The 25,412-nt window shown below is 40.5% G+C and overlaps 1 protein-coding gene across 1 annotated transcript in view; it reads left to right on the plus strand.

The window, feature by feature from the left end:
- AMPH (amphiphysin) overlaps positions 1-25,412 on the plus strand; it is a 199,302-nt gene that overhangs the window by 159,089 nt on the left and 14,801 nt on the right. The window contains exons 15-19 of the mRNA XM_061585728.1: positions 3,698-3,805; positions 16,102-16,125; positions 18,898-18,930; positions 20,513-20,563; positions 22,449-22,580. Of these exons, the coding sequence (XP_061441712.1) occupies positions 3,698-3,805; positions 16,102-16,125; positions 18,898-18,930; positions 20,513-20,563; positions 22,449-22,580 (348 nt within the window). The remainder of the gene's footprint in view (positions 1-3,697; positions 3,806-16,101; positions 16,126-18,897; positions 18,931-20,512; positions 20,564-22,448; positions 22,581-25,412) is intronic.

The following is a 25,412-nucleotide window of genomic DNA, read 5'->3' on the forward strand; positions in this document are numbered from 1 at the left end:
TAACCCATCTGGTCCTGGTGCCTTTCCTAATTTAATTTTATTTATAGCTTCAGATATCTCTCTTGACGTAATAGGGCCATTAATAACTTGTCTCTGAAAATCTGTAATTTTAGGCAAATTCTGTTTGGATAAGTACTCTTCTATTTTTTCAGATGGAATTTCTTGACACTTGTATAATGTTGAGTAATATTGATGGAAAATCTTTTTAATTTTTACATTATCTGTGAGCATCTCGTCTCCTTCTTGTATCTTTAAAATAATGTTTTTTTGACGTTCTTTTCTTAACTTGTATGCTAACCATTTCCCAGGTTTATTTGCAAATTCAAAAGTCCTTTGTTTAGCAAAATTTAATTTCCTTTCAATTTCTCTGACTGTCAACATTGATACTTGCTTCTGTAACATTTTAATTTGATTTACAATAGAAACTTTAGCTGGATTCTTTTTCAATTCTTCCTCTTTTTGTTTTATTTCTTCCAAAATTAATTGCATTTTCTGTTGTTTCTTTTTTTTTAATTCAGAGTTACATTTAATAAAGTATCCCCTCATAAATGCCTTACTTGTATCCCAAACAATATTTTCACTTGTTCCTTTATATAAATTATATTCAAAGAACTCTTTTAATTTCTTCTTACATTCTTGTACTACTTTATCATTCTGTAATAAAGATTCATTTAGTCTCCATCTAAATCCAAGATTTTTTTTTTTTAAAGTTAATATCACGGGATTGTGATCCGAAAAAGTTTTTGGTAATATATCCATTTTAAAGATATCCTTCGCTAAAATTTTAGACATCCAAATCATATCAATCCTCGAAAATGTTTTATGTCTTTCTGAAAAATAAGTAAATTCCTTTGCGTTATCATTTATATATCTCCAGGTATCCACCAATTCTAAATGTTCCATGAGTTCAAAACAAATCTTCGGTAATTTACCTTGTGTCTCTTTGATATTTTTTTCAGAAAGCCTATCAATTTTTGGTGAGATTACCCCATTCCAGTCACCCATGACACACCAATGCTCATATGAAAGCTCTGACAATTTTTCCATAAGTCTTGTATAAAACCTTGTTTTATCTTCATTGGGGGCATAAATACCCACTATCAAAATGTTTGTACCTTGTAAAGTAATTTCAACCCCCACAAATCTACCACTATCATCCAGTAATACCAATTTAGGAAGCAATTGTGGATTAATATAAAGAACAACTCCATTTTTTTTTTTTGGTCCAGCTGAAATAAATTCTTCACCCAAATTTTTACAAATCAAATATTTGGAGTCTTTCTTCTGAATATGAGTTTCCTGTAAACAAATTATATCCAATTTTAATTTTTTCAAGTAATGAAACACTTTCTTTCTCTTTTGTGCCGTATTAGCTCCATTTATATTCCAAGTTAGGTATTTGTAATCCATCATTAAGCATGTATTTTAAAATGTGCCTGGTGCTCCTTTTGATCCATCATCTTCCTTCCCCTCCTCTGCATATCCTTGTTGACTTTGTTTCCCAGGAACTATATCCATATCTTTGAGTTTATCTTCTTCCATATCTTTTGAAGCTTTTCTCAGGAAGTCCCTTGCTTTTTGAACAGTATTCAATCTATATTTCTGTTGTCTGAATGTAAAAATCACTCCTTCTGGAACATCCCACCTAAATTGAATTTTGCATTGCTTAAGTTTTTCTGTAAGGAAAGCATATTCTTTTCTCTTACGTAAAAGTCTAATAGGGATTTCTTTCAACACCAGTATTTCCTTACCATCAATTTTAAAGGTATATTTAAAATGTTGCTGTAATACCATATCTCTGGTCGTTTTCTTTACAAAATGAACAAGCACATCTCTTGGAATTTTTTTCATTGTTGCATATCTGGAATTAATTCTATAAACTTTGTCTATTTCAAATTCCATCCGATCTTCATTCAAATCCAGAAATTTTACTAAAGCATTAACAATTTTATCTCTGATGTCTTCACCTGTTTCCTCAGGGATTGCACGGAATCTCAAACAATGCTCTTTACTTCTCATTTCAGTCACAGCCCCATAGTCCAAATTTTTTTCTAATTCCAGATTTAATATATCTGTTCTATTCTCCAAGGTTTGTACCTTTTCTTTAGTATTTTTTGCATCCTCCTTTATTTGCCCAATTGTCCCTTTAATCTCATCCACTTGTGTTTTAATATAGTCTCTTATATCTGTCAATTCAGTTTTCATTTCATTCATTTCCTGTTTCATCTCCTGTTTTATAGCATTGATCCCTTCCATTATTTTTTGAAACATTTCTGAGGGCATATCCTCTTCCTGTGTATCAATAGAACCTCTTCGCCCCTTAGTTGTTTTTTTAGTTGCCATTTTCAAAAATAAGCCTTTAATTTCTAATATTAATCACTATTTCAGAACCTAGAGGCAATCTATTTCTTTTCTTTTTTCTCTCCACCGAAAAAAGAGTTAATATTCCAGGCCTATTATTGAAATCCAGCCAGCAGTTCTTATCTGTATCCAAGAATGCAAAACAATTCTGGTTGCCAAGACTAAACAGTTATTTGCATATACGAGCAGCGGATTTATCCAAAAAGAAATAGTCCAAAGAGAAAATTAGTCCAAAATATAATAATTGCCTCTCATCCGTTTTTAAACTTTATAACTCCAAATTCAAGCCAGCTTTTTGTCGTAAAAGAAGTATATAAGTTGTTTATATTTTCTTTCTTCCTTAATTATATTTGAAAGAGAAAAGGTATGACTCACCCAGGTTTCTCAGTTGCTGATTCATAAACAAATCCCTTTTATTGCAGTAATTTAAGCCGAATGATAAGATTTAGGTAGAAGTGGGCTCGCTGGTTAAGAACGTTTTTTTTTTAAAAAGAAAAAACGCTTCGCTTTATCCCAGTGCAGCTTGCGTGGAAGTCCAGACTCCGTCTTCAGCCGATCGGCTTGCCTTCTTATCTCAGGAATTTCCTGATCAATTCCAGCCGCCGACAGCTCAACGAAGTCTTGTGGGAGATCTGATCGGTTCTCCTATACCTTGGAGAACATTTGAGCCAGTCCAAGATTCCTCTTGGCTGGCTTTTAACCTGGAAAAAGCTTCCTCTGAGGCAGAGCTCCCTCAGAGACAACCACCAGCCAGCACCACTTCCCGGAAGACCATTATGACATGTATATTTCCATGTATTTTGTACCTTTGGCTCTGTAACAGGACTTAGATGTTAACTCAGTCTTCCATCTATTCTAACCTATTTTAACCAAGACGTGCCTTCAAAGTCTTATACTTTGATGTCAAACGGATATCTAGCAATGTCTGTCTTTCTGGTATGTATTTTTGTTTTCTGTTTCTGCTATGCTGGCTAAAACCACATAGAATGCATTTTATTAGTTGTAGCGTGTAATATATGAATAAACAGCTTATAAAGAACATTCTGCTGTCTAAAGTCTAACTCCCAAACAGAAATTTCTGGTACCTCCCAGGACTCAAGAATCTTTGAGTGAGGTCTCCTCTATCATTCACCTACCTTCTGATGACTGCTGCTGATAATCTGTGATCTTAGGTGAACTATTCTCGGCAGATACAGGTGAAGAGAGAAAGCAAGAACCCTCGACCCTGTGCATTCATAAGAAGTGGGCTGGCTTTGTCTTGCCGGTAACAGGGTGGAGGTAATAAAGAATAATTTTAAAGAGGTTATAATTCGAGATGGTTTTTTCCCCCTAACAGAATGAAGTTTCTGAAGCAACAAAAGAAGAGTCTTTGTTAGACTTGGACTTTGATCCGTTTAAACCTGATGCTGCATCCACCGTGGTAACCCATTCACCAATGTCTCAGGTATGATTTTTGTGTGAAGTATTTTTTGAATATGTGCTGTTATGAAGCCATGTACCCCATAATCAGTACTGTGTATGTGCCACAATTGCCAGGAAGCACAAAAAAAAGTGTAGAATTCAGGGAACTCAGGGTTACTTCTTCTTTTCTTAAAGCAAGTTTCTGTTCCTTATGAGTACAAACAGATGCTTGAACATGCATGGGCAATATCTCCTGAAATCCCAGGAGCCAGACAGCCTAAGATTTATAGTGATTGGATATGGGGCTTCTGTATTTTACATAGCACTTTGCTCACAACTAACCATGACTTGCAAAACTAAAATGAATCACGCTTTAAAACAGGGAGCAAATTATGCAGGGTAAACAAAAGTTTGCAAATATGTTCAATTCAGCTTCCCTTAGAGATTAACAATAGCCACATGTCTCAGTAATGAAGTGGGCAACATAATGGAGAAGTGGGTGATTAACACGAATTAGACTTGATCAGGAGAAGCAGGTAAAATAAATGGCTTGGATGCCAGCGTGGTGCCAGGACTACCCTTTTCTGAAAATGTTGCATAACTCTGTAATCTATCTAAGTTTTAAGCTTCCTAAGCTAGCTTTACTGATGGTTTTTCTAATACATATATAACATATTATATGAACTCTGCAGATGGAGTTTAGCGTATAGATTTTATAAAAGTTTCCTTATCAGGATAGTTAAATTAAGGACTAGAGTGCTAAATTAAGGATGGCCTGAATTCAGATGTCCTGGAACCATGTAGTAACTTCTAACCACATGGGGAAGCAGTCTTCTGTACTCTCCGACCACACACCTGACTTCTGTCTCCTTTGTTAGGGCAAGCGTCTCTACTATAATATGTGTCCATGCAATCTGTCCCAACCTTATGGGCAGAAGTTGCAGATGATGCTGAATAAAGCATGGGAGCAACAGTGAAATAGTAGCAGTCATGCTGCTCTGCACAGTGTATCAACTGGGTCTTAGAATGGACTCTAAAGGTAGTCCCAACATACTGCAAATATATTTGCAGATCTTGCTGATTCTACTTCACTACAACATCATTTTGTCATAGCTATTGTGAAGGTTCTGCTATTAGGACGTCTGTAGTGAGTGGATCATAATGAAGCAGAAATGAAATGAGAGTCTGTTTATCTGTCCAGGTGAATAGGTCTACATTATTCTTGATGATAAAATGAGCAAATTGGTTTACTGCATTAATCTTTTGTATTTAAACAGCTTCACAATATCACCACTTCATATTCCTGAGATGGAATTCTCCTTTTTTTGCCATATCCTGTTTGGTATTTCACCCCTCCCCCTTTTTTTTTTCTCCTGACAAAAATAGATTCTCCTGTTTTCCAATATAGGCCTGTAGTCTTGACAAACAGTTTGAGGTAAACTGCAATGATGATTTTCCAGCTCCTATAATAATCTTGCCTATGATTAGACCAGATTGATACAGACGTTTATAGAAGTTATTAGACAGGCATTTATTAAAGTGTTTGACAACTGAGTGTCCCATATTTTTCAAGCACATTTTCATCTTATAAAGTACATAGGATTGGCACAGATATTTTTAAAGATTTCGTTTCTGCACATGGAGATGGCTTTGAAAAGGGGTTATTGAAGGATTATTATGGAGACCAAGTCTTTATCAACAGTTATTAGCCATAGGAGCTGAATGGAGCCTCCTTGTACAGGGGCTGTAACAAACAGGAAACGCCGTCACCTTCATTCCCTGTCTGTGAACATCCAGAGGCATCTAGCTAGCTTCCTCTGGAAACAGGATTAGATGAACCCTAGAATCCATCTAGTCTGACTAGCGTTGTCTGTCCAGCATGTCAATCTTATGTTTATACTGGATAGCTAATACTGGATAATAGATTCTACACACTCTAAATAACCATAAAAGTGTTTGTTTGAGAAAAGATATATGTTGCCATTCCAACATTAAACAAAGACAATTAAAATAAGAGATTGGTGCACTAAAAAAGCAACACGCAGCAGGTCAAATGCTTGCTGGAATGGAAACATCTTCAGTAGATTGTGGAAAACTAAGAGAGTGAAGGAGACCCAGCAAGTATCCCGAGGTAGCGAGTTCCATCATTTGTACACAGTCACAAAGGCCCTCTTTTCACATTACACCACCAGCTTCAGATAATTTACAACAAACCACAATGAGAAGCCACCATCTGATAATACAGTTGTGTGCGCAAATTGATTTTTGGTATATGAAGTGTGTGATAGATTGCAATCTTTGCTTTTCCTTTGTAGCATGGAAAGCACCCACTGTGATTCGGAACTTTTTCTAGCTCTACAATGTAAGGCGACCAGAACTGTTACAGCATTCCAAATGCGGCTGCACCACAGATTTGTATAATGGCATTATGATAAAACTGCTGATATCATAATGCAGTTACAGAAATCTATGGTGGAACCACATTTGGAATACTGTGTACAGTTCTGGTTGTCTTACCTTAAAAAGGATACTGTAGAGCTGGGAGAGGATTGGAAAAGGGCAACCAAAATGATCAAGAGGATGGAGCGACTCCCCTGTGAGGAAAAGTTGCAGCATTTTTAATTTAAAGAAAAGGCGAGTAAGCGATGACATGATAGAAGTGTACAAAATCATGCATGGCATGGAGAAAGTGGATAGAGAAAAGTTTTTCTCCCTCATAACACTAGAACTCGTGGACATACAATGAAGCTGGATGTTGGAAGATTCAGGACAGAAAAAAGAAAGTACTTCTTCACAGAGCACACAGTTAAACAATGGAATTCACTCCATAGTTTCAAGAGGCAGTGATGGCCACCAATTTGGATTAGACAAATTCATGGAGAATAAGGTTATCAATGGCTTCTAGCCATGATAGCTATTCTCTTCCTCCATAGGCAGAGTGCTTCTGAATACCAGTTGCTGGAGGGGAGAGTGCTCTGGCACTCAGGTCCTGCTTGAGGGCTTTCTATAGGCAACTGGTTGGCCACTGTGAGAACAGGATGGTGGGCTAGATGGGCCATTGGCCTGGTCCAGCAGGCTATTATTATGTTACATTAAGATGCTTCTCAGCATACCCAGATAGTCCTGCAAATTGGCCCTGAATCATTTGCTATGGAAATGTGTTTCCTGTTGAATTCCTGATGTTGGCCTTTGGAAAACCCTTGTATTTATTTATTTATTTATTTATTTATTTATTAAATTTCTATACCGCCCCATAGCCGAAGCTCTCTGGGCGGTTCACAACAGAATAAAACATCAATATACAATTTAAACAACATATAAGATTCAAAACACACCAAAATGCTAAATGTTAAAATACAATATACTAAAAATACAAATATTAAATGTAAAATATGAAGATATTATAATGTTAAGTGATTAAAATGATTAAAAATGATTAAAATGCCTGGGAGAAGAGGTAGGTTTTAACCTGGCGCCGAAAAGATAATAACGTTGGCGCTAGGCGTACTTCAAGGGGGAGTAGTATCAGTATACTAGAACGGGGGATCATTACACACATTACACAGGCAAAAGCTGCCTTGCCGTTAACATGATACCCAACAGCAGCCCATCGTAACTCCTAGGGTGTGTCTATGTGAGCAAGCGCTTGATAATCACATTACATGTTAGGTGTACTCTTACAATATCTTGGTGCACACCTAAAAATGTGATGCGGCAAGTGGTACTAAGGCCTACAGTTGTGCTCTTGAGAGGTTGCTGTTTATTTTGGTAGGACTTGAACAGCTGAACTTAGCAGAGGATAGTGTCTTAAAAGTAGAATCAGAAATCCTTTGTCCTAGTGGTTTGAGCTCAGTGAACAAAGCAAATAGAGGTCTTTAATATATCTTAGACTGCCCCATCCCATAAGAGAATACAAAACCAAACTCCACAGAGCACATGAATAACCACTCTACTATCTAATTATGCTTTACAGCACATAAAAGGGTGTACAAATGAGGGTTTCAACACTGTCCTTCTTTCCCCTCTTCTCAGACGCTACCCTGGGATCTATGGGCGGTAAGGTGGCTTTTTTAAAATCTTTGCATGCTGTCCTTGTCTTGTTGTTTATTTCTGTAGTACCATTAGTATACAAGGTGTTATACATGATCGCACAAGAAAAAAGGATGAATCTGTAGTCTGCATTTTGACAGTAGAGGGAGACAACAGAGAGAGAGAAAATAATGAGTAACAGGATGAGTGGATGCAAATGCAGTTTTGTGTAGTTAGAATAGAATGTGGTTATGTTTTGGGGAAAAGACCGAGTGACATCCTAGTGTGGTGTCCTACTTACACAACCGATGTCCACTTGCACAAATAGGACATTCCCTTCCCCCCTGTACACCCCCCAAATCTGGTCTGGAGGCCTGGAGAGACCCTCTGGAGCAGATTGGAGGGTGTAGGGGGCTGTGGGGGGAGAGAAGAAAGGGAGACTCTGTTATATCGACTGATGTGATGTTGGATCTTGCCCTGAGAGGCTTTCTGTGCCTGCATTTTTATAAGGCCAGAAGCTTTGAAATCATCTTTACATAAAGCAGGATGAAATATGTGTAGAGAAAATTGGTCTATTATGACAGGCCATGTAGGATTATTTACTAGAGAGGGCAAAGCATCCCTACTCCACTCCACCCCCTTAAAAAACAAATCACTTCTCCAGAATCGGTTTGGGAATGTAAATAACTTTCTCCTCCATACAAGTGATATAATTGTCTCTCCAGTCACAGCTTCGCAGTTTTATGTTGATTTATCATTTGTGTAAATGCAGTGATTACTACAGCCATATTTGTGCTGATACGGAATGAAGTGTCTGAAACTCAGTCTGATTATTCTCTTGGTTGCATTAAGTCTTGGCTTTGAATGGTTTTGAATGAACCTTCTTTATAGAGACTCCAGCACTGATTTAAAAAACTTGATTATTTCACAGATTCTTAATAAAAACATCAGCATTGATTATTATCAAATTGTTTCATTATAAAAGGCGTGCAAATACTACATTTTAAAAACTAAAGGAACAATGTAAATGCCATAGGCTGGTATAATACATATAACCAGTTTTACTGGTTTTAGCTCAGTTCAATTTGCTTGAGTGCTCTAATATGTCTCAGCTCAGGCTTAGCGCAATTAAATCCATTTTTACCAGCATTTTTAGAATAGCACAAATGCCCTCTGAAAGGTTTGCCTAAACTAGTCACATCACAGACCCCCTGGAAAGCCTTCAAGGGTGTCTCGAGGCCTCATTAAGCTAGCAGAGTTAAGAAATAGGCATTAGATGACTCAAGGGCAAAAATATTCTAGCCCAAAAGGAATGGGAATTGGTTGCCTCCAAAAGAAGGGGAAAGCAGGAGCAGTCAGAAATGGTGGTTAGGAGGACAGAAAGACAAGAGTTGGGAAGGAGTCGTGATCACCAGTGGTTCTCTTTTGAGATTTCCTGAAGGCCATTTAGCAGCCTAGGAGATGGGATCGGGGACAGTATGATGTGATTTTGAGGAAGGGGAGGACACATATGGTGTCAAAACGCTGCCTGGATCCTTATCTTGTGGAGAAGAGAACAATAATCTGACAAAGTTTGCAGACTTGAGTATTTCAGAGGTTTGAGGATATTTTCTATTAACACTAGTTTCATGACACACTACTGTGAAATTTCCATACTTCCAAGAACACAGTTCTAAGCATACGCACTTCAAAGTGAGTCCCATTTAGGTCAACGCTACCTGCTTGCAAACCGAGGATGGCTGAAACTACAGGGCTATCTTCCCTGTGAAATATTAGACATTTGAGGAAGAAATTAACACTTCAGATCTGTATTAGTACTTATTAAGAAGAATGTTGTGGCTTGCTCTATTTATCTATCCACCCATCTATGTATCCTTGAGTATGTTGAGTTAAGACTCTTGACTGCACGATCCTATTCAATAGTAAGTCACATTGAGTTCAATGGAGCTTACTTCCAGGAAACTCGGTATAGGATTGCAGTCTTAATGTGCTTATGACATTGCATGAAAATAGAATTTGGATCCTAGCAAGTATTAATGATTTATATCTGGGTCATTTTCAGCAGGTTGAAACAGTCAGTGCAGCATGTCCATTAATCAACAGATTGCCGATTAGAAATGCTAATTTTTTAATCAACATTGACTATTGTATGAAAGTATTCAGTGTCTATCTGTGTCAGTGACATCAGTCTGAACATTTTTTTATTCAAGATACAGGATTAAGGCTGGAGATGGATGGTAATTTCCCCCCCATATAATCAAAGGTGGTTTGAAAAAGATGAGTAGAATGAAGTAGCACTTTAGACTAACTAGTTTAATTTTGGTTTTCTGCATGAGTTTTTGTAGATAAAAACTATGACATCAATTACAGAAATAGATAGAAGGAAGGTGGGATAATCTGGTAGAAAGTGAACATTCCATTTTCACATAAAAAGATATATTTATTATATGGGTATTATTAAATATACAGTATGCAAAAATGAAAAATAATTGCAATATGTGCAATGTAAAACCTGTAGTCTCTGTTTGAAGCCAGATTGACCCAATCAGATTTTAGTATGAGTTCTGCAAGCTCATGTTCCATTCACACACACACATACACACACCAAACTGTTTTTCTTTAGAATGGCTACCCTGTAGTCTGAAGTCTGGGACTCTGCATCAAGGGAAGTTAAAATGCTCACCAACAGGCTTCCTATGTCTATTAAGTCTTTTCCTTAAAGTCAGGCCATATGTCGAGTATATATTGCCAGAGGGCACTTAATACTGTATACAACATTAGTTGACACGCAGGTGTGAGCATCCTGGGTTTGGTGGATTGCTGTTGATTAAAAGGTACTGGGTCTGTTGCAAGGTTTGATTTCTAGCTCAGAACCAAGTGAGGATATTTTGTCCTCTGAGTAGTTGTTTAAAATTGGGAGGGGGTTGCCTATACATAAACATAGGTTTCCTCCAGTTGGATGCTTGAGAGTAGGTTCATTCTCAGGAATTAGTTGTAAGTCTCTTACAATTTGGTGTAAAACCATTAGTTGGTAACTGTAACTGATTACCAGAGGTATTCCATCCAGTTCATTATGCTGATTCGTGCCCAAAGAAATCTGGTTAATCACTGTATTAGGATTATATTTCAGAGTAAAGAAAATTTATCTTAGTTTATCTAGTGTTTTTATCATGATCATGTGGATCCATGCAAATTTAGTTGTAGTGCATGGCTTTGGCTGTATAAAGTTTATAGGGTCACCATGGCAATTACTACCTTGGAGGTATGTATAATGGTCAGTTGGTTTCTTGTATAGGGTAATTTAGAGCCAGACACCTTTCAAGATGATAGTGGTGTTGGGAAAATTGACACAAGTTGTACAGTAGGTAATGCTGAGTTTATAGTGTATAATTTATTAAAATCCTGATGAAATCTCTTGAGTGACTCCTCTGAATTCACATTAGGAAAATGTCATAAATGTGCCTTAGGTCAGGGACAGCCAAGATGGTGCCCTTCAGATGTCATTTCATCATCATCATCATCATTAAAAAAAATTTACCTGCCCTTCACTCTCAAGTCCCAGGGTGAGTTACAACAGTTTTATAATACATAACTAGAAACAGTTAAAAACAACCTAAACTCACAATCCACAAAAAATAAGGCAGGTCCTAAAAATGTATATCTTGGGTGTCAAAGGCCAAGATGAGGAGGTATGTCTTCAGCATTTGCTGAAAACAGTACAATGAGGTTGCCAGATGTACCTCTGTGGAGAGGAAGGTCCATAACTTAGGGGCTGCTACAGAGAATGATTTCTCCCAGGCCACCACCTCCCTGAGCTTCTGAGGGTGGTGGGAGTACTGAAAGGGTCCCCTCTGCTCATCTCAACACCCGAGAGGTTCTGTAGGGAGGGAGGCAGTCTTTCACATGTTTGAGACCTAAGTCATTTAGGGCTTTCAACACTGACATGAGTGCCTTAAACTGGGGACAGAAACGAACTGGCAACCAGTGCACTGTTTCAACGTAGGTGTTATATGAGTTCTAAAGGAACCCCAGCCAGTAATCTGACAGCTGCATTTTGGACCAGTTAACATTTCCAAGTTGACTTCAAGAGCAGCCCCATGTAGAGTGCATTGCAATAATCCAATCTGGAAGTTACCAGAGCATGGAGTACTGTGGTCAAGTCATCTCTGTCCAAAAGGGGTTGAAGCTGGTGAACCATCAGGAGCTGGAAAAAGGCACTCCTAGCCACTGAGGCCACCTGAGCCTCCAGTGACAATGTTGGATCCAGGAGTACCCCCAAGCTGCAGACCTGCTCCATTCAGGGGAGTGCAATCCCATCCAGAACAGGCCATCTCCTCACTTTCTGGATGTGAGAACTCTGGACACATGACACCTCTGTCTTTTCAGGATTCAGCCTCAGTTTATTGGCCCACAACCAGCCCATCACCGCTTCCAGGCACTGGTATACCTTAACTGCCTTCCTGATTCAGATGGAACAGAGGGGTAGAGCTGGGTGACATCAGCTTATTAATGACACTTCACTCCAAATTTCCTGATGATAGCTCCCAGTGCCTTCATATACATTTTAAACAGCACGGGGGACAAAATGGAATCCTGCAGAACACCACAGGACAGTTCTCATGGTGCCGAACAGTAGCCTCCCATAACTACCCTTTGGAAACAGCTCTGGAGGTATGAACAGAATCACTTAGGCATTGTGCCCCCAACCCCATCTCCCTGAGATGCTCCAGAAGGCTCCTGCGGTCAACAGTATCGAAATACATTGCGAAATCAAGGAGAACAAGCAGGGTCGTGTTCCCCCATCTCTGTCCTGATAAATGTCATCAACCAGGGTGACCAAGGTGGTTTTAGTGACAAGGACAGGCCTGAAGCCAGACTGAAATGGATCAAAGTAATCAGATTCCTTGAAGTTGAACCGGCACCACCTTTTCGAGTACCTTGCCTGAAAAGGGAATATTTGCTACTGGGCAATAGTTGATTAATACTTCTGGGTCGAGAAGGGTCCTCTTAAGGAGGGGATGCACCATCATCTCCTTCAAAGCAGATGGTACCTCTCCCTTCACCAGTGAAGCATTAATCAGTCCCTGTACCTACGCAGTCAGTCCATTATGGCTAGCTCTAAGAAGCCAAGATGGGCAAGGGTGAAAGGGGCAGGTGGTTGGCTGCAGTTCTTCAAGCAGCTTATACGTGTCCTCAGACTACAATAATCAAAACTGATCCAGTACAGATGGAATAGCCTCCATTGGACTTGCTCTAACTGTGCATTCCAACTCTGTCTGAATCTGAGTGATTTTGTCCCTGAAGTTCCTTGCAAAGTTGTTACAGCAGACCTCCAAGAGTGTCAGAGCAATGCACTCTTGGCCAGATGGCAAAAGCCCACTTAGAAAAGCTGTGCTGGATGGCTACTTGCGGATGTGGTGGTGGTGGTGAAGTACGCTTTCTTCATCGCTGCCACTACCACATGGTAGACATGATGGTGCAACCTTACCTGTGTTCTGTCAGGTTGGACTGAGAGTTATGCCACCTATGCTCCAGCTGCCGACCCTCCTGTTTCATTGCATGCAGGTCACTGGAGTACCAAGGTGACCTGTGTGCTCCTCTGCTACGCTGAGGGCCCTTAGGAGCAATCGTGTTGATGGCTGTATGCATCTCACCATTCCACAGTGAGACAAGAGCTTTGACAGGAATGCTGACAGCCATGTCGGCTGAAAAATCCCCCAGGTTCCATAAGTCTCTGAGGGCAGACCATCTCAATGGGACCCTGATCCTGCAGGAGGTGAGCTCTCACCCTCGTCGTACCCCTAAGATGCAACCCAAAGAGGTGATCCCCTCTGGTGTTGCCTCTCCTGGCGGCAACACCTGCCATCCCCAGCTGGCTCGCTTATATCCTCTCCTTCCCCAGCATGACTCCAAGGTCTGCTAATTTGGGGAGTGTCCTGGGCAGCTGCAGCTACTCAGGCAGATGGAATATAGCCTCACCTCATCCTATCTCAGCTAGCTGCCTCCCTCCTAGTCATCTCCCTCTGCTGCTGTTTACACTCCCATCAGTCCCAGCCAGCATGGCTAATAGCCAGGGATGATGGGATTGTAATCCAATAATATCTGGAGGGCTCCACATGGGATACCCCTGACCTCACATAGATTAGTTGTACCCTTACACAGCTGTTTAAATAAATAAATCCTGTTCTAAATTTGCCATAGCACAGGTTGGCAAATGGTGATACCATACATGTGCCGTGCATGCAGACGTGGTGGTGCCATGGATTTATAAATATAGTTTGATCATGAATTTAAAGCACTTCTGACTGTATAGTGGCTGCTATGAGGCTGCTAAAAAACTATAGGTGATCATAGTGTCTCATCCCACTTTCACCTCTTACAAACAGATTTTACAGGATTTTGTGTAGTTTCAAAGCATTGGGAAATCTGTTTGGCCAGATGCAGTAGTGGGATGAAGGGAATGTGGTATGCACCATGGGAAGTCAAACTACTCTCTCAAACTATTTTCAGTTCTCTTCATTATATTTTCTGTCTCCAGCCCTAAATTAGGCTTCTAAGCTAGACATCTCCAAGTTATTTGGGTGAGAGCAGACTTAGTTTCAGTTGTTGTTGTTATGTGCCTTCAAGTCAATTATGACTTATGGCGACCCTATGAATAGGGTTTTCACAGTTAGTGGTATTCAGAGGGGGTTACCATTGCCTTCCTCTGAGGCTGAGAGGCAGTGACTGGCCCAAGGTCACCCAGTGAGCTTCATGGCTGTGTAGGGATTCAAACCCTGATCTCCCAGGTCGTAGTCCAACACTCTAACCACTATGCAACACTGGCTCTCCAATAGCATCTGTTATAAACCACCATGTTCAGATTTTGTACGTTCAGGCCTGTGGCTTCCTTTATGGAATCAATCCATCTCTTGTTTGGCCTTCCTCTTTTTCTACCCCCTTCTTTTTCCCCCAGCATTATTGTCTTTTCTAGTGAGTCATGTCTTCTCATTATGTATCCAAAGTATGATAACCTCAGTTTCATCATTTTGGCTTCTAATGATAGTTCTCGTTTAATTTGTTCTAACACCCAATTATTTGTTTTTTTCATGGTCCATGGTATCCGCAAAGCTCTCCTCCAACACCACATTTCAAAGGGGGTGATTTTTCTCTTATCCACATTTTTCACTGTCCAACTTTCACATCCACACAAGAGATTGGGAATACCATAGTCTGAATGATCCTTCAGTGATACATCTTTGCATTTGAGGACCTTTTCTAGTTCTCTCATAGCAGCCCTCCACAGTCCTACTCTTCTTCTGATTTCTTGACTATTGTCTCCAGTTTGGTTAATGACTGTGCCAAGGTATTGATAATCTTGACAAGTTCAGTGTCCTCATTGTCAGCTTTAAAGTTACATAAATCTTCTGTTGTCATTACTTTAGTCTTCTTGACATTCAGCTGGAGTCCTGCTTTTGCGCTTTCCTCTTTAACTTTCATCAGCATTTGTTTCAAATCATTACTAGTTTCTGCTAGTAGTATGGTATTGTCTGCATATCTGAAATTATTGATATTTCTCCCTCCAATTTTCATACTTTCTTCATCTTGGTCCAACCCCACTTTCTGTATAATATGTTGTCTTAATTTGAAAGGATGTTTTAAAATTTTCAATTCAGTTATTGATTGATTGATCCGTATCTAACCATTGTCTTAAAACAGCTGTTAACCTAAATGTTGACCACTATTCAGAATCTAGATTGATACTTTCATTTATCATATTTGCATCCTGCTTTCCTTCTAAACAGCTTATGCCAACACACTTGGAGCTATTCCATCTTACCCTAAAAAAAAAAAGAGCTGTGAGGCTGACAGATAAAGACTGGACTGAGTTACCCAGTGAACTTCAGGACAGAATGGAGTCTTGAATCAAAGTTCAAAACTCCAACTGTGCTACACAGTGCTGATGCTCTTTTGCATTAGATGGATTTATGGGTGAGCAGAATTCTGATCACTTGCAAACTGGAGAATTGGGTAGTTCTGATTACTGTTATACTGTATTGACTAGCAGGATTACATGAAAGGAACATCTACTGCCATGCTAAAACAGCAATAGGGGCTCTAAATCCTTTCTAAATTGCTAACAGGAGTGATGTGTGTGAAAGTATCTTTTGAGACAGAGGAGATTCAACATGATATAATTAGATAATTCTCAATCAGCCACTAAAATGATAAATTCCTGTCCAAGCAGCCACTGTTTGTTTTTTAATGGGAAGATATAATGCCCCCCAGATCTTGATCTTTGTCTTATTGATTTGGTTTTCTTCTATACAGACAAGCAACGAACTGGTGCAGCCGGTAAGTAGACCTTCTCATTTTCACCTGCCAAAGCTACTCTTTAGCTAGCTAGCTATTGTCTCCAAAAGTATATTGTTTCCACAGATGTTGCAAGCTGGGTTTAAATTCCTTAATTTAGTTGGGTTTCATTTCTAAACTAAAGTTACCATAGTAAAATGCTGAATTTTGTGTTTGCTCATTAAGACCACCTTTATCTTTTCATCTTGTTTTCTTTCTTTACTTTTCTGTCTGCCTAAAGCCTGATTCTTCAAAAACTCATTCCCTGTGTAACCTGGTCATGGAGGAAAACCCAAACGATGGGTCAACAGAAGATGTTAACAAACCCCAAGCTGATCTAAGTTTGCTCAGCTGGGGCCTAGATGGTAGTGCAGCCAGTGAAAGCCAGGAAAGAGCTGTCGGTGTTTCTTTGCCTTTCCCTGAGGCAGAACAAACCTCAACAGAATCATCTGTTGCACGGGTTGCTACTACTTGGCCAGCAGTAGACGAGCAAGAGGATGGTGCATCTTGGACAGCTTCTATAGATGGAAATCAAACTACTTTCCTGGAGCTGTACTTGGATACTAGTCATGTTGCAGACAGTGGCACAGATTTGGTAGAGACTTACCAGCCTTTAGTGAGTGATACTTGGGCTGAAAGGCTTACAGTGAGAACTGATAGCTTTTTGGATGGAATCCTGTTTAATGTGGCAAAGACAGAAGACAAGAAATGGGAAACAGAAGAGTCTTCATGGGCAAATGTGGAGCCATGTAAAAAGGTAGAAATAATAATAAAATAATAATTAATTTAATTTATGTGCCGCCTATCTGGCCAGTTGCCACTCTAGGCGACGTACATACAATAAATACAGCAAAATACAATACAATAAAATACAGTGTAACAATATAAATTATGATAACAAACAATACATAGTAGAAGACGATCCTGCCCTCAACTCAACCCTCTAATGCCACAAGACACAATAAGCCAGAGGTGGACAGAATCTCACTGTTCTCTGGGTAACCTGCAACACTTCAACATGGGTCTTCAATTTCACGTCACTGAACCAGAACAACAAAAAGGTTTTCCCCAAAAAGCAGACTGCTGAAAAGAACGCTGGGAGCAGGCGGAACAGGAGCGGGTTTCTGTATGAAAGGGGTGTTAGCCTCAGGGAGCTAGACTACACAGAGGAGTTTGACAATAAAGGCTACAGTGAAATAGAACATCTTCAGGTCTTAGCAAAAAGAGACCATGAAACCCTAAAAAGCGCTGAGGTAGAACTTAACAGGGTTTCGGAAGATAATAATGGGCAACCAGAAACAACTGGTAGAATAAAATCAGCAGAATATAGTGGGTTTGAACCTGAAAATGGTTTAAGTTCCTATAATCAGGATCATGGAACAGTATGTGTGGATGTCTTATCCTTTGCTGGGAATACAGCCACAAAATACACTCAGCCAAGTGAAATGACTAATGTTGCAGGATTGGCTGTCCTAGATGTCAAAGACAAATCAACTGCTGAGGCTGGAAATCCTATGTATGGTGATGCGTTACGATGTGCAGAAGAGCCTGGTAAAAAGACTGAAGACCTTAGCCACAGCATCCCTCAAAACAATAATGTTGCTGGTGAAAGTCAAGTTACCTTTATACCCTTTAAAAAGGATATGGTTCTGCAGCCTGGGTCTGCTATCAGAGCCAATGCAAACCTCAATAATTCTTGGCTAGGTAATGTAGAAGATAAATTTGTAGAGAGGGAAGCATTTTGCGTGGCCGAAGAACTTAATAGTAATATTAGTTTCCCTGAAACATTGAAAATAGATCCCTGGCAGGCCAATTGGGATCCAACAGTTAATATTGATTCCTGGGGATTTTCTAGCCAGACAAATGGATATGACAACTGACCCTTTCCTCCCAAACGACACTGCATGGATGGAATCATAGAGACCCCTTGGCCAGATTTTAATGATAAATGGTCTACGCAAGATTTGGAAGGTTTAGATAACTCCTGGAGAGCTGTGGGTGTAATGCCAAGCCGTCAGCATCAAGAGATATCTTTAAAGAAAAGATCATCTGGGAAACAGGCAAATGTTAGCAGCTGTGGACCAAACAAGGAGATAGGTAGGCCACCTGTCCTGTTCCAAATGGGAAATTCCAGAAATGCTAGCACCGAGAGCTGAACTAGTCCCAAAGAAAATGAGACCAACAGCTCAGATTTTTCTGAAGATGAAATTGCTAACTGGAGATATGGATTGTTGTACCAGGAAATAGAGGCTGATAAAGAAGAGGTACCCACCCCAGCGTGTAGCATAGTCTAGAAATGAGAGTTCCTTAGGTCATATATACATATATATCACCTTGTGTTTTATGAAAAGTCCTTTTTATGTTCTCCTCCCTGCCCTCCTTTGCTAACTTAATGATTACACAAACATGCCAAATTTGGTATAGTTCAACCACGTACTAGGTTGCCCACAAAGAGACTGGCTGTTGAACACACCATCTGATTTTACCATAAATTGTTATTTTTGAATTTTGTGTTTTCTAATATGATATCCACACCTCCAATTGTTCCAAAAACATATTGTGTCGTTGTTTTCTCTCTCTTATTTTAGTCATTTAACATAGCTTCATATTGCTTGTCAGAATTTGCACTCTTTCCCTTCTACTTTTTATCTTTTTGATTTTTTAAATTGCTTTTTTTGTAATGTGCAAACAAGAGTTTGTAAAACATTGTTTACTCCTTTATGATATTAAAATAATACTAACAATAATTTTGTTCTGATTTCCAATTTTGCTCAGGCACCCAGCAGTGCTTTTAATGGATTCACACAGGTAAGAAATCATTTTATTTAAGAGAGAGAATGTCCTCTTCAGACCAGAAGCAGGACTGGAATTTTAGAGTGATGGGATTCAGGTTTTCAGTATCATGCTGAATGCCATAAAGCTAATGCAAATCTGAATTTTAAATGTGATGTTTGGGTATTTATTTGAATATGTGTTTGGCTAGTAGCTTACTTTAAGCTTACTTTCACATGGCCTCTGCCTGCTTTGTAATTTTAGAGCTTTGCTGTTTGTATGAAGGTTGTTTTTTTATTGTATTGTATTCAGCATGAATTATTTTTATTTATGCCTATAATATGCTGCCCTGGAATCCATTTGGCTGAATGGCCGTCTAGAAGTTCAATTAATTAAACCAAATTTGAAAGGTGTGTGTTTTAACACCTTTTTTGTATGAATGTTAATTAGCATGGCTATGATTATCAGACGGCTTGCAAAAAAAAAAAATGTTTGATGCTTGTAGTGCCGTCAAGCTCACTTAACTGAGTCTTATTTTTATTTGTAAAAATGTATGCCCCACCTTTCAATCGCAACAACTCTAAAGCAGCTTACAATAGCTGAAACATATAAAGCAGTGCTAAGCGGCCCTTTTCCTTGGTACTTCCCCTCACTTCTGCCTTCCCAGAGCAACTGGCAGTAGGCAGGGAGGAGGAAAGCAGACTCCCTGCAGCTGCTCCTTCACTGGCCTCTGGATGGGGCCAGGCTAGCCTTCCTCCTGCCATGGTGTGGCTGTATCTTTTCTTATAGGAACTTGCCAGTGAAGTTGCTGGTATTGGTGACTGTGCCTACAAATATATATATCAGTGATGAGTGAAAACTCTGGGTGAATTACACAGAATATAAAATCTTCAGAAGCATTTAATATTGTCCAAAAACTTGATTAAATCCATTCAGCTGAGGATGATATTATGACTCTATTGAAATCAGTAGCCAATGTCATGTGGGTTTTGTGGGTTTTGGCAGGGAAGTGATTTAACAACATCCTGTAACTCAAAAAATCATTACAGTGCTCAAGGTTTGCTCTGAAAGTGGAACAAAATTTAATCTAACCCACTCTTTTATATACAACATATTGTTGGAACTGAATAAAACCTACCAAGTTAATTAAATCAACATTCTGGATATAAACAATTGCTAATGTAATCTAATAATTTGCAAGTCAGAATGCCATATTTGATTGTAAAAATCTACTTGACCATATAAAAACTGCTGAAGCAAAGTTTTGCAAATTATAGCCCCCAATTTAATCTTAGAAGTCCACTTGATCCTAATAAGAACTGCCAAACATGGTTTGACTTCCGTCTTTAACAGTGACTCTCTTACAACATCATAGAAATCAAGAGGGCCTAAGAGTCAGTCTGAGGGCTGTGGAGCTAGGGAAATCAAATAAATTAAACAGACAAAACAAAATGGTTGTATGCTGCTTTGGAGATCTTTGGGTAAAAATGTGACATAAAATGCTGGTCTAATTAAGCAAATTAATATAAGATGCTCATTTTGACATACACAGTCTCTGATAGAACTTTACATTACAAGCTTAATTCTCTGTGTATCCTTTTAATGTGTGTGTGTCTAGGATACTTCTTTATTCTCAATGCAGTCAAGCCAGAATGTGATGGACAACATGGTAAGCTGTTGCCTTTTGTGGTTTTTGTTAAAATGGGCATACTGGTCCTTTTTGTTCTTCTCTTATACTTGTAAGAACTTCTGCTCCACGGACCTGCCTTCTCTGTACTACCACCCCTTCCCTATTCTCCAAGTATGGAAGATTAGGAGTATGGGCCAACCAAACAGACTTGGCAAGTCCTGTATTCAGGAGAAGACACACAACATGCAGTTCTTTGTGTGGCCGCACTAATATATGTATTGTACTCAGAGCTTGGAAAAGTTACTTTTTTGAACTACAACTCCCATCAGCCCCAGCCAGCATGACCACTGGATTGGGCTGATGGGAGTTGTCGTTCAAAAAAGTAACCTTTTCAAGCTCTGATTGTACTGTACTTCAAATGTACAAGAATAAAAATTATGATATATGGGCTAGAGATGCTTGCTTCCTTTAGGCAACTGCAAGTAAGTGACAAATGAGTAAGAAAGTTGCAGATATATCTGTGCAGATGCTATTATGAACCTATGTAAGGATGGATCTGCAGTAAGGTATTGGATTAAGACTTTGATGCTCTGTGTACAATTCTACATTGTATCACTGGCTGTCTGAGCTCTGTGCCTTTAGACTTCTAATGCATGAAGACTATGCCATTTGTCAGTATAAGAGCTGCCCGGGAAGTTCCAAGGAAGTAGTAAGAGAAAGGTGGCCTGAGTGACCTGTGCTTCTCCTCCCCGTGCTTCTTCTTGCCCAAGGGAGAAGAGAATTAGGGAATGGGAGAATTCAGCCCCACTGCAATCAGGACTGGAACTCTTTCATTAGGGAGTGCTGGAAGCATTTCTAGAAACAATCCAAGGCCTGCTAATTTCTAGCAGGTTACAGGCCAATACAGAAAGGGGAGGTGTTTTTTGCTTGCTCCTCCCTGCACTGGAGGCCTTGGGTGGAGTATTATTATATGGTTAGGTGCCTTATAACATTCTCTAAGTGCTGAACAAAGATCAACAGATCACACTGCAGACTCTCAGTCTAATAGACACAAAAGGAAAAGGCCGTGGTGAGGGAGAGGAAAGCAAGCAAATTCAGATACCAATTCCTGAGCTTACATAAGCCCCCTGCACATGCCACTAATCACTCAGCCCCAGGGGAAGCCGGGCACATTTGTGGCCCCATCCCTGGCATTGTGCCCGACCCTGCCTACAGCTATTATGCCCACATGGCAGCAGCGTGATCATTCCAGGGAAGAAACATATGCACAAGCAATTGCTCATGAGTATGCTTCATCTCTACAGATAACTGCACTCACAATGGGCCACCTTTTGATCTTCTTCCTCTCATGAGATTGCTTCTCTGCAGAAGGTGCAGTTAAAGTACATCCCCAGCCTTGGATCTGAAACTCAGATGCCTGAAAGCTTCGCATAGGTCACTGGGTGTATTAGCCCCCACCCCTTTACATCTGACTGTCTCAGGTGCAAGAAGAGAAGATTGCTGTGTGGATTATGGAAATCATTCCAGGTTCTGTGATCTACTCTGGAATTTTCACAAAGAGGAATGAATTACCTTTGCCCTCTGCCAGAATTCATTGGAACAGGATCATCTGATTCCACCAATATCTCAAAGAGTCATATTCTTGCCCTTCTCTCTCTGCTCAGCTGATGTGGGGAGAGAACATGTGCCTCCTTGCAAGGTTATTGTGCCTCTCCTGCCTTTAGAAGAGGCCCAGTTGGACTCATGGGGAAAGGAAGCACAGGTTACTCCTTCCAATTCTTTCTCAGACTTTTTGGAACATCTGACAGTAATGAAGATTTTTAGTACTGAACTGATCCTGGGTCCCACAATTCCTAGTATTCTTTAATGAGTGTTGTTTTTCTACCTTTCAAAAACACTCCCCACCCAAATACAATCACTAAAGACTGAGACAGAAGAAACTCCATCTATAGAACCCCAGGCAGAGGAAGCCCTAAGTGCACCAGAGGTGGCTGACTCAGCTCCTGAGGCAGAAGCATACCCTACAGAGGCTGATGAGCCAGCAGCTGAAGCTGTGGTGAGTGACTGACGCTTTATGTGCCCCCATGCTCATCCAAATAGCCTTGCCATTTATGTACTCATCACATTTCATCCCACCTTCTCCATTTTCATCTTTATGAGGTTTTTAGAACTGATTAATGCAAAAGTCTAGGCTCAACAGAAGGGGCAGTTTACATTGGGAATATTGGGAATGGCTCGGAGAGGCCAAAGTTTTAATCCCATCCTAAGCATGAGCTTTCCATGCATCAGCTGTTGGACAAATGACTCCATGTTATAAAATAGGAAGGTCATGTCTTGAATCTGAGGGTGTCATGCATGTAAATAGTTTTGTAACAACTGTAGTTGTTGCATGTGACTAGTGGCCTCAGAAAAAGGATGCGCATAAGCAGGGCTGGTGCCAAAGGGTGGCCAGATCGGGCCCTGGCTGAGGGGCCCCTCGATAGGGTGGGGGAGGAGTAGCACTCCCCTTCTGCGATCCATGGCAGGGTAGCTGCTGCAGATCACAGGGTGGGAGCTTGCAAGCTGCCCACCAGTTTGCTGGCTCCACCTACCTGTTTTTCCTGTCTTTTGCAGCTGCGTGAGCTGCATGCGCAGGGCTGCCATTAAGCAAGATGGCGGCCAAGTTTTCCCTAAGGTGCTGATGCCCCTGCTGCCATCTTGATTGATGGCACGCAGCTTGCCCCGGGCCCTGTGCACGCCCCACCTACCTGTTTCTCCTGTCTTTTGCAGCTGTGCACGCTAGGCTGCCATTAACCGAGATGGCGGCTGAGGTTTCCCTAAGGGGCTGAAGCCTCCGCTGCTATCTTGGTTGCTGGCATGCATGTGTGTTATGCACACACATCCCTGCCATCAACCAGGCAGCAGGGGCATCAACACCATAGGGAAACCTCGGCTGCCATCTTATTTAGTGGCAGCCCTGAGCATGCAGCCGCAAAAGACGAGAGAGACAAGTAGGTGGAGCCAGCGAATGGGCGGGCGACTGGGAAGCTCTCTTCCTGCTATCTGCCACAGATCATGGAAGAGGAGTGTTATTCCTCCCCCACCCTATCAAGGGGCCCTGACCTGGCCGCCCTTTGGCGCCAGCCCTGACTAGTGGGATGATGAGTGATGATCATTTGAGGAGACATATGGGAAAATAGGAACAGAGAAATAAGAGGTTGTGGAAGGCTTTGAAGGTGTGATGGCCAGCACTCAGTCACCCTGGGCCCCTCTCTCCCTCTCTCCCTCTCCCTCTCTCCCTCTCCCCCTCCCTCTCCCCCTCCCACTCCCCCTCTCTGTGTCTTGCTCAAACAAAAATCCAGCCTAAACCTACCAACCTTAAAGTGCCTGCTGTAACTATTGTGGGTATCAGTGGGTAGTTTTGGTAGAAGAGTAGGATACAAACAAAAATGTTGTTGTAGAAATATAGTAATTGTTCCTGTGACACTACTGAAATTTCTCTGGCAGTTTTAAACAGAGAGCCTGAAAGGCCATTTTCTGGGGACAGTTTAGGCTAGGAATGGAAGGAACTTTCAATTCTCCACATTTCTGCAGCAATTTACAAAACATAATCATGAAAACTCAGCAGCATTTTAAACACAATTTTATGCAGTTCTGAGTAATGTGCACATTTTTGCAAGCAATTTTCCCTGATACAATGTAATTTTGTATGTTATTTCTTTAATATATTCATTTTATGGACAATTTCCCCTAACACGTGCATTTTTGTACACAATGCTTGGCTGGAGAACTGCACCATAAAATCCAGATTAAGTGTGGATTTCAGCGGATGGCTCTGTTTCAGTTGTCATATTGTTTCAGAAAATGTGAATTTGATAGATTTGCCTTTAAATGTGAACAGAATCAAATTTCTTCCCCATCCCTAGTTTATGCCTAGATACGGACATTTGGGCTAAAGAAGGGTTTTTAGTTCATACTTATGATTCCACAACTTCAGTGGTATTTGCACTTGAGAAGGCTACAGGCTTCCAGCAGGTTCCAGAGCATGCTTGTTCTTTATCGTGAATTAAAGCAAACTTTCTGCTTCACCTCAAAAATGGTGAAGCTCATTAGTCTGAGAAATCTAGTAATAAGGAACTGGTGGAGATCTGTTATCCAGAATATTAATGTATTTTTATTGTAAAGAAAAGCCAACATAAATAAAACTGTGTCTAGCATTAGTGTTCTCTGTGATGTCATTGACCTGAACAATGATCCCCTCTGCCGCGCACACGTTAAGACTGGAACTAAATGTTATAGGAGCCACATGCTAGCCATCAGGACTGTGGAGTCAGTACACCAAACCTTCAACTCCGACTCAGACTCCAACTCCTCTATTTTTCTTCTGTCCGACTCCACCCAGAATTGCTTCTTGTCAGTCAAAATTTATTTGGAAGTCGGAGTCGGTACATTGCTACCGACTCCGACTCCTCCCAAAATTGCTCCCGACTCCGACTCCTCCCAAAATTGCTCCCAACTCCGACTCCTCCCAAAATTGCTCCCGACTCCGACTCCTCCCAAAATTGCTTCCGACTCCTCCCAAAATTGCTCCCGACTCCGACTCCTCCCAAAATTGCTCACAACTCCGACTCCTCCCAAAATTGCTCACAACTCCGACTCCTCCCAAAATTGCTCACGACTCCGACTCCCCGACTCCGACTCCACAGCCCTGGTAGCCATCAAAAGCACCAACCCCATGTCCCATCCTCCTTTCTCCTCCAGTATGGTTAGTACTACCAGTGGTATGCTGTGATGTTGTGCTGCTAGCTTCCCCACCTGCACAAGCAGCACCACGTGAAGTAGGACTGGGATGGGGAAACTCACAGCATGATGATTCATCACATATTTTATAAATGCTGATTTCCTGAGG

Source organism: Rhineura floridana, chromosome 10, assembly GCF_030035675.1.
Source record: "Rhineura floridana isolate rRhiFlo1 chromosome 10, rRhiFlo1.hap2, whole genome shotgun sequence".
Classification (NCBI taxonomy): domain Eukaryota; kingdom Metazoa; phylum Chordata; class Lepidosauria; order Squamata; family Rhineuridae; genus Rhineura; species Rhineura floridana.